Source organism: Labrus bergylta, chromosome 3, assembly GCF_963930695.1.
Source record: "Labrus bergylta chromosome 3, fLabBer1.1, whole genome shotgun sequence".
NCBI lineage: Eukaryota > Metazoa > Chordata > Actinopteri > Labriformes > Labridae > Labrus > Labrus bergylta.
This window is the reverse complement of record NC_089197.1, coordinates 11,368,629-11,384,304: the sequence shown is the minus strand read 5'-3', so window position 1 is coordinate 11,384,304 and position 15,676 is coordinate 11,368,629. Positions and strand designations below refer to the sequence as shown.

At 38.4% G+C, this 15,676-nt stretch overlaps 1 protein-coding gene across 1 annotated transcript; it reads right to left on the bottom strand.

Annotated features, from left to right (window-relative positions):
- Positions 1-412: 412 nt before the first annotated feature.
- apip (APAF1 interacting protein) lies at positions 413-15,431 on the bottom strand. The gene is made up of 8 exons (XM_020647630.3): positions 15,283-15,431; positions 9,684-9,752; positions 8,200-8,300; positions 6,036-6,084; positions 5,803-5,920; positions 5,184-5,319; positions 1,040-1,207; positions 413-901 (listed from the first exon to the last, which is right to left on the bottom strand). Exons 2-8 carry the CDS (start codon positions 9,747-9,749, stop codon positions 802-804), a joined length of 738 nt encoding a protein of 245 aa, XP_020503286.1. The 5' UTR covers positions 9,750-9,752; positions 15,283-15,431; the 3' UTR covers positions 413-801.
- Between the last annotated feature and the right edge of the window lie 245 nt (positions 15,432-15,676).

Here is a 15,676-nt window from a genome sequence, read left to right as displayed (position 1 = left end):
CTGAGGTATAAAAAGTAGACTGATCAGTATTCTTTTTTCTTTCACTCAGCCATATTGGGGAGAAAAATGTCCGTGCACAGCTGGTACAACACATTGCTCAAACTCCCGCCATCCCCAAACCCCCCCTCACCTGAGCCTTGGAGTCTTCTTTGTCTTCATATTTCATTCATAATGTGTCTGCTGCTGAACTTTGCAGGCTGACAGGTAATACATATTAATAAAGATGCATAATGGAATGAATATTGGATATATAATACAAACAATATTTGGTTTGGGGTGCTGGGCCAAAGTCTGACATTGAAAATACTTAATACTCCAGTACGTATGAAGAACTTTACAGAAAAAAATCTGAGAACAAACCCTTTTTTTTTTTGTTCGGCGTAGAGAAAAATAGGTTCTATAACGCACAATCTACATTTCATCAACTTTAATGATTGAAGCAAAGGCAGTTTATCACAATTACAGGTTCAATTGAGATGCACAGTATGCTCATGTCTGACATACACAGAGACCTTGATTCCTGCAGTCAAACTTGAATAGGAAGGCGTTTGAACCCGAAGACCTTTTACTTGACTGCCACTCACTCATGAGTTGTCCCACAGTGCTTTGCAGCGTACCTCCAGGTGCTTCCGGATCACAGGCATTCAATCTCCTTCAACCCCGAATCTGCCCTTACCATCACATTTCATTGAATTTGAAGCAGACCGGCGTGAAAGGCAAATGATTACAATCAGCCCCCCCCGACTGAACTCCACTGACCTTTCTGCAACAAATGTCTCTTTCAAAAAGCACCAGTGAATGTCAGACTATTCCCTTTTCTTCCGTTGGAAGGGCTGAGGGGTCCAGTCCACACTGCTTCATCTGGACGGAGATGTCAAACAGGTAGTCGTAGCATTCACACCTACAAAATGCAACAGGATTGTTAGCCTTATAGCAGAAGTATTAACCTTATGTTTGTTAAATAGGTTGTAAATTAAAAAAAAACAGTTGTATATTCTAAGTCACAGAGAAGTCTGAGGTAGAAGAGGTTGACGCTTACATGGTCTTGGCTTTTTCCCACGTCTCTCCCCAGACGTAGACACCGTGACGGCGGACAAGGACAGCACATGAGTCTGGGTATTCCTCCATTGCCAAAGCCATCCGGTCTTTAAGGTCCTTCTCCTCTGGTGTGTTTTCAATAATGGGCACAACCAGAGTGTCATCATACCTGTGTACAGTCAAGGAAGAAACTCAAAATGAAATGTATACTTATTACCTTTGGAGGCTTTAACTTTTGACATCAGATTGCTGTCAGATGGAGACTTGCCTGTTCTCAAAGCTCGACACAGCCGTCCACTGTGCAGTCTTACCTGATTGGCAGTTAATCAGGCACAACAGAGCTCAACTTTCGCCCACTTTTTTTGGCAGCTCTGGTTCAGGAAGTATATTTTCCCATTGAAATCCTCCGTTTACATTTCACAAAATCTTTATATTAAGAGATTTAAACCTATAACCAAGACAATCAGCTACCACTATACTCGTGACAATAGTACATTTTATTCGGAGCCAAAGCGACATTGAAAAACTGAGGCAAAGTTACGACACTTTCAACATCATTTTCGCCCGCAGTCAAGGAAATACCCATCCCACAATCCTTTGTGAATGATATGGCTTCTTCTTAAATGTGACAATTATTGTTGTTATAGTGTTTATACAGTTAATACAAGTGTTTAACGATGTTGTAGTTTGTGTTGGATGAATATATAAACACATTCACTGCTGAATAACAAGGTTATTAGTACACCCTGTCTTAGCTATATAATTAGCTAGCCTGCGAGCGAAACTATCCGTTCGCGTTCACTGCCGAGGGGTGGGAAATATTGCCATGGTTATAGCGAGGACTACCAATCAGAAACGTCGCTGTGACACTCTATGGTTGCGGGTAGTGTAGTTCTTTTCCCCAATATTTGGGAATAAACCATGTTTCCTTAAAATGAGATTGATATTATACAAACTTGTGACTCCTACAGGAGCATACTGTACACCACTGTTTCACTCCAACAGGTAGCTCGCAAGTCTACCCGTGGAGAGTTATGACTTTATGGCGAATCTGCTATGGAGAAAATGAATGTGATTTTTACTTCAGGAACCTCACTGTTGAACACTATACTGAACATGGAGGGAGTATTATAGCCCCAAAATATAGCCCATTTCCTGATTCCAAATTCTTGATTCTTTGTTTTCTTTCTTCTTCCAGTCAATGACATTGAAGTGAAGTAACTTTGTTTTTTTTTAAATAATTCAGGCAACTTAAAGTCATCACCAACCTTTACATTTCCCTGCCGTGTTCCACCTGAATTATGGATCAAAATAATATCATTCAAGTAATCATTTTGCTGCTATTTCACTCTCGACGGCCCTGTTCCTTAGCTCTAACCAGAGAGGATCATTGAACCCTCTGGCATTGTTTTTCTTGTTTTTTCTGCTTCTCCAATCTGGAACTCGTACATTGTTGTGTCTTTGAACTGTTAAATGTTATTCCCATCAGGCTTTTCAATTAATGCCAACTTGTCAAGTGGAACCCTTAAATGAAACGAGGCAATTCAGAATCACTAAAAGCATTATTTGACTATGTGCCTGAATAAAACTGAAGTATAATTCATAAACGATATTTGAATGCGAATTGCTGAAACAGAAAAATTGTCATGGAGCCTGTGTTGGACAGAACAGTTCTGTAGAAGCCACACACATGTTGCAGCCTGTGATTTGCATCAGGATTATTGAGAAAATGAAGGCAAGACAGGGCACATTTCAGTACAAAGAGATCGTAGCAACATTAACTAAAAAGTGATGACATCATCCTCTTTGTGTGGTTGATTTGGTATTCAAGGTTCGCCTTTTCTAAGCCTTAATGAAAGTAATGAGTCATCCTGTTACTATTATATTCATATATATGTTATAGTCAGACTGATTTGTGAACTACTGCCAGAACTGTTTCTTGACCTATGGATCTACAGGTAATTTAGATGGCTGCACTGGATACAGGACTGTATGGTTTGGGAGACTGACCTCCTGGGTAAATGAGCCACACATACAAATACATGGCAAAAATACAAAAAACATTATTCACTTAAAGTGCTGGCTTAAGTCTTATCACTGAGCATAAACTTTTATTTTAAAAAACTGATGTGGCATGAAAGAGGAGACAGTTCTGAGAAAGAGCCAAACACACCCAAAGTAGTAAAAAGAAAAAAACACACAAAAGTAATTTTTTTTTAGAGCCGCGAAATCGCTTTTTAGTTTAAATTATAATTTTGTCTTCCAACGACCAGGGAAACAAAATAATCAGAATTTAACAAAACTGTTCTGCATGCCGTATAACGCTTGTTTTGTCCGTAGGTTTTGTCACATGTGGTAAATGTGTCTCTAAAAGTGTTTCTTGTCACCATATTCTGTAAATATTAATTAAAGCCTGAGTGACGTCACCCATCTGTTTCTGCAGGGGGCTCTGGAGGCTCATCGGCAGCAGCCGCCATGTTGGAAATGCTGACTCAGCCTAAGGGTCTTTTTCAAACCAGCCACTCCACACTCTCCCTACCCACTACCCCTCCGTTTGGGCGTCCTCGCGGAGGGTCCGCCATATTAAGTCCGTCCCAAACCAATTAACTGGGAGTGGTAGTGGGTTATAAAACCCTCCACCAGCGAGTCTGCACCGATGCCGACTTTCAGATCACGTTTAACGCCTATTGTGTCCGGTCGTCACGGATGAAGCAACCTGTGAGTTTCAAACACTGCTCCAACTAAGATAGACATTTAATATCGTCATACAGACGTTAACAACTTAAAATGTTTATTGTATTGAGGAGAAAACACATGTTTATTTATTGTGAAGTGTTTTATATTTACAGGGACTGTTGCAAAAACAAAAGAATATTAAATCATGTTGAACACAACTTTTCGCTGTTAATATTTATTTCTTATTTTTCTACTTTTGATGTCTTTGTGAAATCTCAATTCAACAACAAAAAAAATACACTTTTTGCTGCTCTGATGTTCAACAATAGTCTCCTTGTATTTGCAGTAATTTAGGACACCCTGATCTAAAAATTACAATAAATTAACTTCAATTATAAATTACAATAAACAATGTAGGCTCAATCTAATAGTTTTGTTATAAGTCTGCACTAATATAACTTACTAAAGAAGAAGAAGAAGAATAATCTAGGCTACATAAATATTTTTACAGAATGCATTACCTACAAAAAAAAGCCGTTCCCACAAGATGCAACTGAGAAACCATGGTAACACACAGTTCCCGTTTCCACCTGAGAGAGGGAAGTTTTTCCCAAAGCCTGCCGCTGTATTTCTACCCTACACCTTGATGAAGAGGACTTAATTCAGCTGCGAGTGTGACTTCTAATGGAGTGCACTCTGTCACGGAGGGGGAGGGTGTAGGGGTTGGTTTGAATAAGGGCCTAACTTTTAGTCCCTATGTATAGAGGCTGTAGTCCTTCAAGTGGGCGGCCCAGGTTTAAATCCAACCTGTGGCTCCTTTCCCGCATGTCATTCCCCTCTCTCTCTTTGCCTGATTTCTGACTCCAACCACCGTCCTATCTCTAAATAAAAAGGCATAAAAAGCCCAAAAATAAACCTTAAGAAGAAAAAGAATTGTGATTATGATTTTTGCCATCATCAAAACAGCCCTGTTATTTGTTTTACATAATACACACATTTTAAAAGATTCCTTTTGGTTTCACAAAAAATAATAATAGTGGTACTTCTTTGTTTTTTTTGCAATTAAAAAAAGCTTTATAAATAAAGATTAGTACTTTTACTAATAAAAGTAGTACTTAACCACAAGGCCGTGCCTCCTACAGTGGCTGCTTCTCACTATTTTTATTAGGCTACATTATTTAAAATGCTTGGAAAAAAAGTTCAGGTCAACTTTTAGGGCTTGGCCTTCAAACTCTGAATCCTGCTACTGAAGCTCTGTTAAAGAGTGAAAGAGGGTTTGATGATAAAGATGAGCTCAAGCAGGATCCTGCGTGAGGACCATCATCCCTGCTCAGATGGAGCTCCGTATTTTCCATTCAACATCTGATACATTCATAAACAAACTTTACAAGCCTCCGCTCTAATGTGAGAGGAAAATACTTGGAAGACTTTTTGGACTCGACTAGTCCTTGCTGCCTGATTACACATACCGATAGTTAGTGCCTGAGGTGCCCTTACGGATCCCCTTGATCATCTCCTGGTGTGTTATCCTGAACTCTTTGCCAGGATACAGCAGCGTTGCCATGACAGCAGCCTTGGAGTGGGTGTGTATAACTGCCTGTGCTCCTGTAGTTTAGTAAAGAAAAGGCAGTTTTGTTTGAGTGCTGGCGACTTAACATGTTTTTCTCAATTGGTTATTTAAAAGAAATAAATTAAAGTGTAACATATTTGATTTATTGTATTATTAACGGGTTCTAGGTGAAAAGGTTTCTACACCATTAAAGGAGACAAACTAAACAAACCTTCTCCTGGTTTAAGAGATGAGAGTGATGTCTTTACATATGATTTTGACCTTAATCATAGTGAATCAAAAGTATCTCATGATCTGAACCTTGTCTTCTTCTTTTTAACACATTTATCTTATTCATATTTAACGAGAATCAATATTTCAACAACTTGAGAGTCAACATGGAAGTCATTTAGTAAAGGACTTCACTTAGCTGGCGCTTTCATCCAAAGCGACGTACATCAGAGAGTAAGTACAACACAAGCAAGGATCTAGAAGGAGGAAACAACGTCACAGTGCACAAGTGCATTGGAGTGACTCACCTCTCATGGTATAGGCGTTCATAAAAAGCGGTGTGCACTGGCTCTTCTTGAAGTTCTTCCAGGCAGGAGGACAGCTGATGTCCTTCTCCTCCACGTCACACACAAACATATCTTCTGGCTTCGAAACACAAACATTACAGCGGTGTGATTTAAAACATAGCCAGGAACGTTCTGCTCAATCAGAAGTGATCTCAACAGAGCAACATTTCACTCTGTGGGTAAAACAAGCTCACCTGGATTCTCTCTTTTTGGACGCCTGATGGTGCGATGTAGATTTGATCTCTGTGAGGCATACAACATGGTATGAATTAATATGAAGCACAACAACAGAGGTCCAGGTCTTGTTAAAGCAATCCCAACAGTTATTTTAAAAAGTAATGACGTTTCATGGCAATAAAATGCTGAAATGTGTTTTTTCATTTTTTGTCTTCACTTACAAGAAAATATTCATATTATTTAGTGAGTTTAAACTATTTAACTGCGTCTACAAAACATCTTAAAGGAAGAATGTGTGACTTTTTGATCCAGTAGATGTTGCCCTTGAGCACCAGCATGAAACCTCTTAAAGATCTATTAAGACCTATTAAAATGTTACATTCTGCAGCCTTGACAAAAAATAAAAAACCTTTAAAGAAAGCCTGACAGTGGCCCATGTACAGAGGCTACAGTCCACAGTGACCCTGGGTTGGAATCTGACCTTGGACCTTTTGCTGCATGTCACCCTCCCACTCTCTCCTCCGAACATTTCCTGTCTCTTTTCAGCTGTCCTATCCAAAAAAAAAGTTTAAAAATTGCCAAAAATATATCTTGTAAAAAAAACAAAACCTAGTTTTCATTTTTAACAAAGCCCCCTATGATCTACTCGGAAGCTTTGCAATGGTCATATCTTTTACCTAAATGTTGAGAGCTTTAACAGCCCCCATAGAAAGTAGTGAATAGAGCCGTGCTACTCTTCTTTATCTTGCAGTAAAAACAGCATAAAGAGGAGTATAAAGAAGTAGCCTATTGATTTTTTTTTGTGGAGGGTTTGGTGAGGCCGCCTCGGGCTCTGAGTCATTTCGGAGTCGAATAGAAAAAAAGGCTTCAAAAGTTTGAATTCAGACCTACACTCAGAAAATAAAAATACACTCGTTGGATTTTTTTCCCTCAAATATCTGAAAAAGCTTTTGTCTATTCTGATTACTTCATGTATTACAATTTCTCATCAGCTTTCTTTTAGCAGGAGTAAACACATCATTGTAGAGGCTTTGTATTAATAGAAACACAGCTTCATGGTTCATGAGCTCACAAATTGGTGTACTTTTAAAAAAAAAAATACTGTACCAACAGCCACAATACCAGTACATGTGACTATTTATGTTTAAGAATAAGAACATTATGTTGGCCATATTCTGTCCATAGCCTACTTAAGTAAAGGTTTCACAAATAAGATGTACTTAAGCCTTTTGGCACATCATTACCATGTAATTATAGGTGTCATCAGGGATCAGGAAGGATAGTGTAAGAAGGCAGCCACATAGCTCTGACCTCAATGACAGCTCTATCTCTAAAGCTTTGGTGGAAATAATGTGCACAGTAGGCCTGGGTATCTTTGGGTGTCTCATGATTTGATTCGATTTTGATTCTTTGCGTCACGGTTCGATTCAGAATCTATTTCCGATTAAGACCTTTTTCTCAGTATTTCAACTTCAATATAAAAATCGTCTGTGTTTGTTGGCCCTTATAATTCATACACTAGAAAATAGTTACCGTTCTGTTTAAAAAAATTCTAAGGAGAAATACTCTGCTGGGCTCGAGAACTGCTTATTTTCTATCGGACTCTGAAGGTATAATTGTACAAGATGAAAAGAAATTCTCCCCTAAATTTATTTGGAGCAAGATTTCCTTGAATGATATTCCAGCGAACTTGGTGGAAGCCATTAACTTTGATTTTTATCTTCTTCTTCCCCCCCCCCTGCCGACTTAAATAAATGTCTGCCATTCCCCGTTTCTAACGCGGATCTGCTAATGGGGTGGTGCCTCCTTTGAAGCCGTCATCCGCAACAACAAAGTTCAAAGATGTTTGTAATAACCTGTCAAAGCCTTCAGTTTGAATTCGGTTTCATTATGGAAAATCTCTGGCCTTCTGTCATCACCACAGATTTGCACACATTGTCAAAATTGATAGAAGTGACCTCACATCAGCCTCACTGCAAAAAAGATCGGCTTAAAAAGTTCCACAACAGCATTCAGTATTTGGAGTGAATATATTCTTCAGAAAAAGTTAGATGAAAGGGGTCCAATGAGCCTTTAAGCTGGGACAGATATATTCACAGTTAAGGGATTGAGTTTTTGTTGATCCTAAACATTATTATACATACCTACATATTAGATATATACATACAGTACAGTACATACCCTCGTTTAAGACTGATCCCTCCGCCCGTCCCCGTCACCCATCCCAGCTGGTAGAAGAGTCGGCATAACTCGGGGATGAGTACACGAGGATGCTCCTTCTCCTGTGGCAAACACAAAACTGTTACACAAGTTATCATAGCTCAACATGCTTTAAATACATCAGAGTATAAAAAGCACTTCGAGCACATCCTTAGCTGCTAAGTAGTGCGCTTTTAATGCTGCTGATTTCCCCACTCCTGCTGTGTCACTGTTATTAAAATGGCAGACTGCCTTCAATGTAACTCATGCAGACATTTTCCACCACAGTCGAGGACAAGTTGTGAGTTAAAGAAACCCACTTCAGATATTGTCTTTGTTTCATGATGTCAACAAACCCCATGAAAAGATCAAAACCTATTTCTCTGTGCAAATTCGCTCATTGTACTCTCAAACCACCTGAGGGACATTTAGTTTCTTGTTTACCATGAACACACACCGCTGTTTGTTTAGACCAAGCAGCAACCTCAAGTGTGGAAAAATGAAGCCACTAAGTGCAAAGTCCTGCAGTTCTTTAAGTGTTCGCTTGAGGCTGGCTCCAAGAGCCCCGCAAGTCAAATACACACTCATTCAAAAAAGCCGTTTTTACAGCATAAATTAACATGTTTACAGCCTGGTACAAAAAAAAAACAAATAGGTGTGATTAGTTATTATCATCATAGGCACGCTATGAACAGGGTAGATATCTATTTTTTTTTTAAAAGGCTCTGTTTTGATTTTGTGAATGATATATGTTATCCATAGTAAGTAGCGTAGCTGACATGATTGACAGGTGGGTGCGATGGAACGGTTTTTCATAAGGCTTAAAACCCGCCTCAGCTCCAGCTCTCAGCCTAACTTTCAGACAACCTAATGATAGGTTGAGACACCATTTCCAGCATGGCGGCTGCCGCCAATGAGCCTCCAGAGCCCTCCTGCAGTAACAGATGGGTGATGTCACTCAGGCCATTAATATAACAGTCTAAGGTTTTGACCCATCCAATACTCACAAGAGCACAAAACCTCTATTACTGCTGAAATCATTCATAGTCCTTAAAACACCAGTTTTCGTTTTTTGAGTTATTCAGGCCCTAGTCTGTGGGAAATTTGGGACCAGTTAACAAGTTGTGTTTGAATTAGGAACTCTTGAGGCAATCAAGTCTTTGTAATGACTATCAGACTTTTTATGAGATTTGTTGACAATCAGATCACATATAGAATACCATAAAGTCATATGATGTCATATATTTGTGTGCACTGTGTTTGAATTCACTCTTTATCAGAACAGTAACATTAGAATGGAAACTTGAAATTATTTCTAAACGTTATGGAGGCATAACAAGAAATAAAAGGCTTCTTAAAACCCCATAAAATATTGCTCACTTTGGCAGCAGCTGTCGCATTCAGGTGTGTTTATACTAGCATCTTTTCATTGAACTGTTCTCATGTTTCTGTCATGTGAGGCTTGCCTGTTTCTCCGCGGCCTCTTGACCTCCATCTTGGCAGCCGTTGCTGGTGCCACACAAAGATGACATCTCCTGTGAGGAAAACATCGAGCAAATTTAGAGACAATTCACACCGCCAGCGAAAAGAAGATGTCTGGCACATGGTTGCAGTAACATTGATTTGGGAGTCACATGAGACTGGCTTAGCGCGCTTAGGTCACAATGAACGAGCGGCTTGACAGCGCCTCACTTTCTTATGTTGATTTAGGATGTTGAAATCAGATGATGTTAAGATAACACCGGGGGAGAATAAAAGAGAAGTGATTTACAGTTCCAACTAATTCCTCTCCTTCCTTCTCCTCCCACACGTCAGTTACGGAGAAGCCGCGCATTCCTTAGATGGAGGAGCAGATACGCAGCGCTGCTCAACAACCTCAGATCCTGCTATTGATTTAAAACTTCTATTTATACCGACGGTTACACAATGGAAAAACCTTGAAGATTTGGCTGTTAGAAGGAAGTTAGAGCTTCCTATTCTTTCCATTGCAACAAGTGAATTAGAAGGTTTACCTCTGAGGAGAAAATACATGAGTTTTTCATTTTGTTGGGATTCAGGGAGTGAGTTTCTACAGGAGGGGTCACTTTGGTCTATGGATGTTTTAACTGGCTTAGTTTTAAATATACTGTAAAAAAAAAAAAAAAAAAAAAGATATTATAATGCTTAGGCCCGAGGACATGTCAGGCAGACACTGTAGGAAAAACTACCAAAGTAAAAGGGACATTTCAAACCTACAGCCTATTGAGATTATAACCAATTAACCTGGTTAACCTTCATTACTTTATATAGTGGATGTAACAGGACAAAAAACTGAGAGAGGCCCCGGCCCTGCCAACAATGCCACCATGGCCATAAAAAAAAAAAGCACTTTTTTCACCACTATGACCTTAATTTTCCATGCCATGTTCGATATGGAATAGAAATATACAACATGAAGAGTTATATGCAAATCCCTGTCGTTATGTGGCCTACAAAGGAGCTTTTCTGTTTCTATAATTGGGATACTATGTCAACAATAAAAGTCCAATCACTGCTTTTTATCGAACACGAGCGCAGCCTATCACTACTGACTTAAGCTTAAATGAGCTTGATGTCATATTAAGTCATACTTGTGATGGACTGTCAGCAGTTTACAGGGACAGATTGTGCAGCAGGAAACTAAACACACAGACACTTGGAGCCATCCTCTTGGCAGAAAACCTGGTCAATGTTGACACGTAATAGGTTTGCGTTAGCCTGTGTTAGCTTACAGTAAACACTGACTGCTTTAATGGGAACATGAGCTAATGTTAATACAAGTCGACCTTGAGAAGCCAGAAGGTTCTTCTGTAAGACCACAGGGTTATTCTTTTAGTTTTACAAACATTACTACTTAGTCAACTGTCACTTTTCTTTAAACAGTGTACAGCGAAGTATTAGAAAATGACTTAAACAAAACCTTACTGTCCTTATGACCAGTTACTTGTTTGCAAAAGATAAAGATATAAAGTTAAAGATTTTCTGCTGTGATCTAGAAGCAGTGATGAAACATTTTTCAAATATGTTTCACACTAATTATTAAAAAAAAAAGATGCACAAAGCTATAAAAGTTGTAATTTACTATTGTTTATTTATGAGGAATTGATTATGCCCATACTGTTTTGAATATTTGAAGCTTTTAGAAATACTTGTCAAACACATCAAGCTATAAGAGAAGTTGAAAAAGTAGTCACTGGCAGTATTCACCACTTTGTTGATATTTTAGTGTCGCAGGTTAGCGGGTGAATAATAATCATTTGATACAATTTTCCAAAGTAATTTTTGGATTGTATTGGAAATTCTTTGTTGTCCCAGAGGAGCAATTTGGTTTGCAACAGAGGTCCTTACAGGCAATCACAAAAACAGCTCAAAGACATAAAACATACATAAAAAACACAACTACCATGGATATCATCATGATGGATGTAAGTGAGATAAGAGACACAAAGACCAACAGTCCATAGCATAAGAGAAACCACTCTTTACTTTGTGTTCATGGCTTCTTGAGGATATTTGACGTCCTGTTTTAAACAACTGAACTTTGTTTCCTGCTAAAACTTGAAGCTCTGGGAACACTTGGCATGTCAGCACGCATTCTTAATTGAGCAATAATGTGTCGTCTAAGGATGAGTATGCAAATTTCTACAGCAACAAAAGACTACAATCACTCACTCATTTCATTTCATTTCCTTGAGAGACTCTCTTATTGCAAGCTGTGGGGATTAAATGGAACCAACAGCTAGAGTCTGGGTACAGAATGGGGAAGAAAAAAAACATCCAAGCTTTCTTTTTACTGGTTGATTAAATGTTTTCTTACATGGTGCAATTGGTCTCCGTGATTAGATAAAATACTTCACTTTTTTCAATAAACATGTCACTTACTGCAAACGTAGTGTATCCTATTGGTAGTAAGTGTTTGGTTTAGTTTACAGTCCTCACATCACAATATAGAGCCAGTCTCTGCCATGTGTACAATACAAGTGGTCTTAATAATGCAAAGATAAATACAAGTCTTAATCTTTCTAAGTAATTTTAGGCTTACAGAGGTGAACATAAGCGGAAGTTGATGAAATGTATCATCTATTGCTTAATTCATTTGCACACTCTAGCTGTTTTCACATATGCACTCTTGAAAATATCGAGATACTTTCAGGAGGACTGCTCCGGATATTCTCCTGACCTGGCTGTTCACATGTGCATCTCACAGTGGGAGACTATCACTAGGGCTGATGAAGCAACCGAGTCCACTACATGTATTCAACACTATAATTAGAATATTTGCCTTTATATCAAAGCTACGTGAAGTTCGACAGAATCACTATATCAACAAAAGGAGTGGAGAAGAACATACTGGTGAACAGAAAACATAATGCAGCAGATTAAACATGCACAAATACTAGGGTTCTGGCAGGAGAAACTCTGGGTAAAATCAGATTGAAAAATGTGGCTGTGTTTGCGTTCACACATGAAGCTCCTCCTGCAAGTATCAGGAGTCTTCTGGAAGTGTGAAAACCCTATATGGTACAATTTTGTTTTTCTTTGTGATTAGTGTGTTGACGCTGCTCCAAAAATACTTAACATGCCACTCGGTCTAACAATCAGGTACAAAAATCCTCCGAGGCTGGAGAGCGGTGCTATTTATGATTCAAACTAAAGACCACGTGGGGTCATTTCATTTCATCCAGCTGCCCTGGGATTCAGGTTGTGTGCCTGTCATGTTTGTTGATCTTGAAAAGGGCCTGAGGGCTGAAATGTCAACTAATGGAAGATAAATGCACACACAGGGCCGGGCTGAGGAGTACTTTCTTTTTTCTTACTTTGAGTCAGATGCCTGTCAGTCAAATCTTCTGCTACAGGACTGATGTTAGGAATAATTCGAAAAAAAATCGATATGACAAACTTTAATAGTCGACCTAGCTTCTGTGATTAGACACAAACACTGCATGTGATTAATGCATAGGGTGAGTAACTGTAAAAGATGTGTCCTAATATATGTTAACCTCCGTCTTTTGGCAATGAATTCATTATGGTACATTAGACAAACATAAACATTCACATTCAAAAGTGCTTTTTTTTTCTGGTTCAACCAAAAAGGCGATAATGAATGTTTCTTAAAGATTAGTAACTAATGATATCATACTATTAAAGAAATGGGTTGTACTAAATGACACCTGTGTAGCTTGTGTTTGTAACAGAGGAAGAACAGGCTGGATGTTGTGTTCATGTCATATGAGGATCTTTTAAACGTCCCTCATGTGAACCACACAAGCACTGGGGACAAAGCTTTCTGTTTTTATGACCCTAAATTGTGGAATTAACTACCCTTTGACATCAGAACAGAAATCTGTGTGTGTGTTTTTAAACGTAAACTGGAGACCTTATTTGCCTGGATTTTCACTTTTTTCCTTCATTATTGTTTCTACATTTCTTTTGTCTTAGTCCACTTTTTATTGTGTTATTAATTTACTGACATGTTTCCTGTTTGATAGACTTTATAAATGTGTTCATTATTTTATTAAATTGATATGTTTTTAAATAAATGTTATCCTTTTTTATTATTGTAGGCTATTACTTTCCCTTATTCTTTGAATCTCTTTCTTTCAATTTCTGTTCTTTTGTGAAGCACTTCGGGCTGCTTGTGTTTATGTATGAAAGGAGCTTTAGAAATAAAGCTTAGGAGGAGGAGGCGTTAGTCCAGGTCTGTAAGTAATGAGTTCCCACAGCTCAAAAATGATGTAACATCTTAGTAACTAATAGCTTGTACCCTTAGCTAAACGGCTCAATGTGTCAATTTGACACAGTTTGTGTTTACTTTAATAAATCAATACATTGATTTAAAAAAAAAAGAATTGATTATTTGATTAAATTAATACAGGAAATAGTTTTAGTTTTATTTCATGAAGTGTCCAAAATTCACTGGTCCAAGTGTCTTAAATAAAGAGATTTTCTATTGTTTTTTTTGCCATTAAGTAAATGAAAAGTCATGAAGTTTGAGCTTTTGATTTGACAAAAGGAGCAGCTTTAGGGTGTCTCTGTTTCAAGCTGTGTGCCTGGCAGCTGAATTGCACTTGAAATAAAGTGCACATCAAAGCATCAAACCTTTTAACAGGATACAGAAAACATCACTCCACGTCTGAAGTCTTTACACTCGCTCCGTGTCTCTCAAATGACTACATTTTTTTAAAATACCTCTCTTGGTCTATAAAGCACTGAATGGTGTATTTCTGACCTTTTGTTACTTTATGAACCGACTGGACCACTCAGGCCGTCTGGGACAGCTCTGCTTTCTGTCCCCAGAGTCAGAACTAAAACATTAAAAATGATGCTCATCAGGAACAAACTCTCAGAAAAGTGCAAGACTGCTGAAACTCCCTCTTCACATGTTGACAGCTGCCTTTTATTAAAATAATTTAGGCCCATTTTATTCCCAATCTAAACAGCCATTTTAACTCTGACACTGCACTGTAACTGCAACCCTATACTTTGAAACAGTTTAATAATTATTTAGCTTTTGATTTGTGACGTTTATCTTTTACTTCTGTATTAATAGTTTTTAGCTTTTGTCACGTTAATTCTTAAATTGTTTGTTTGTTGTACGAACTTTGCAATGCCCTCTTCTTTTTAATGTCTCATTTTCTCTTTGTTATGATGCTTCTAACATCTTGAGTGAAACTCTTTGAATTGCCTTGTTGCTGAAACTGGCTGCACAGATGGATGTGTGAGACAAAGGCACCTTTCTTTAGCCTGCTGAAGTTACACCTTGGTGGAGCAGTCACCAAAAGTGTGTTAAATGTAACGTATTGAATGAGTAATTTGCGCTCATAAATGATACACTTGCCTCGGTGTTTTTTTGGCATTAAAAGGTTGCATGTTACGTTATTAAACTACAGGTGTAGTCCTGTCTGTGCAGGTTACATTGACTCATCTACAACAGCTGTGTTTTACATGGAGCAGCAAGAGCAACTTATCTATCGCAAACTTACGGCAAATAAATGCAACACTTTCCCTCACTAATTACAGAAATAAACACAGAGCACGACGACTTACCTTGCGTATGTTGTGAAATCCGTCTTTGGTTGAATTAAAAACTGTTAAGACGTCAAAGAGCCTTTACTGCCGCTTCTCTCCTGCGTCATCAACGTACGGCGCGCTTCTCTCCTGCGTCACCAACGCGCGACGTGCAAACAGGATTTGATGTTTCTTTCTTTCGCAAACTTTTGATGGTAATTTTGCTGATAAATTATCGTCGTCTTGTTGTCAGGTCATTCTCGACTTCACAGCACACGAAGGCTACCGAATCAAACCGAAACACCGTGTAATAATGTAACACGTCCACTGTAAAAAATAAACTTTATTTAAAAGTACTGACATCAGCATCTACAGAAACTATTGAAAGTGCAGCACTCAAATGCATAATGGTCCTAGTCAAGGTTATTAAATG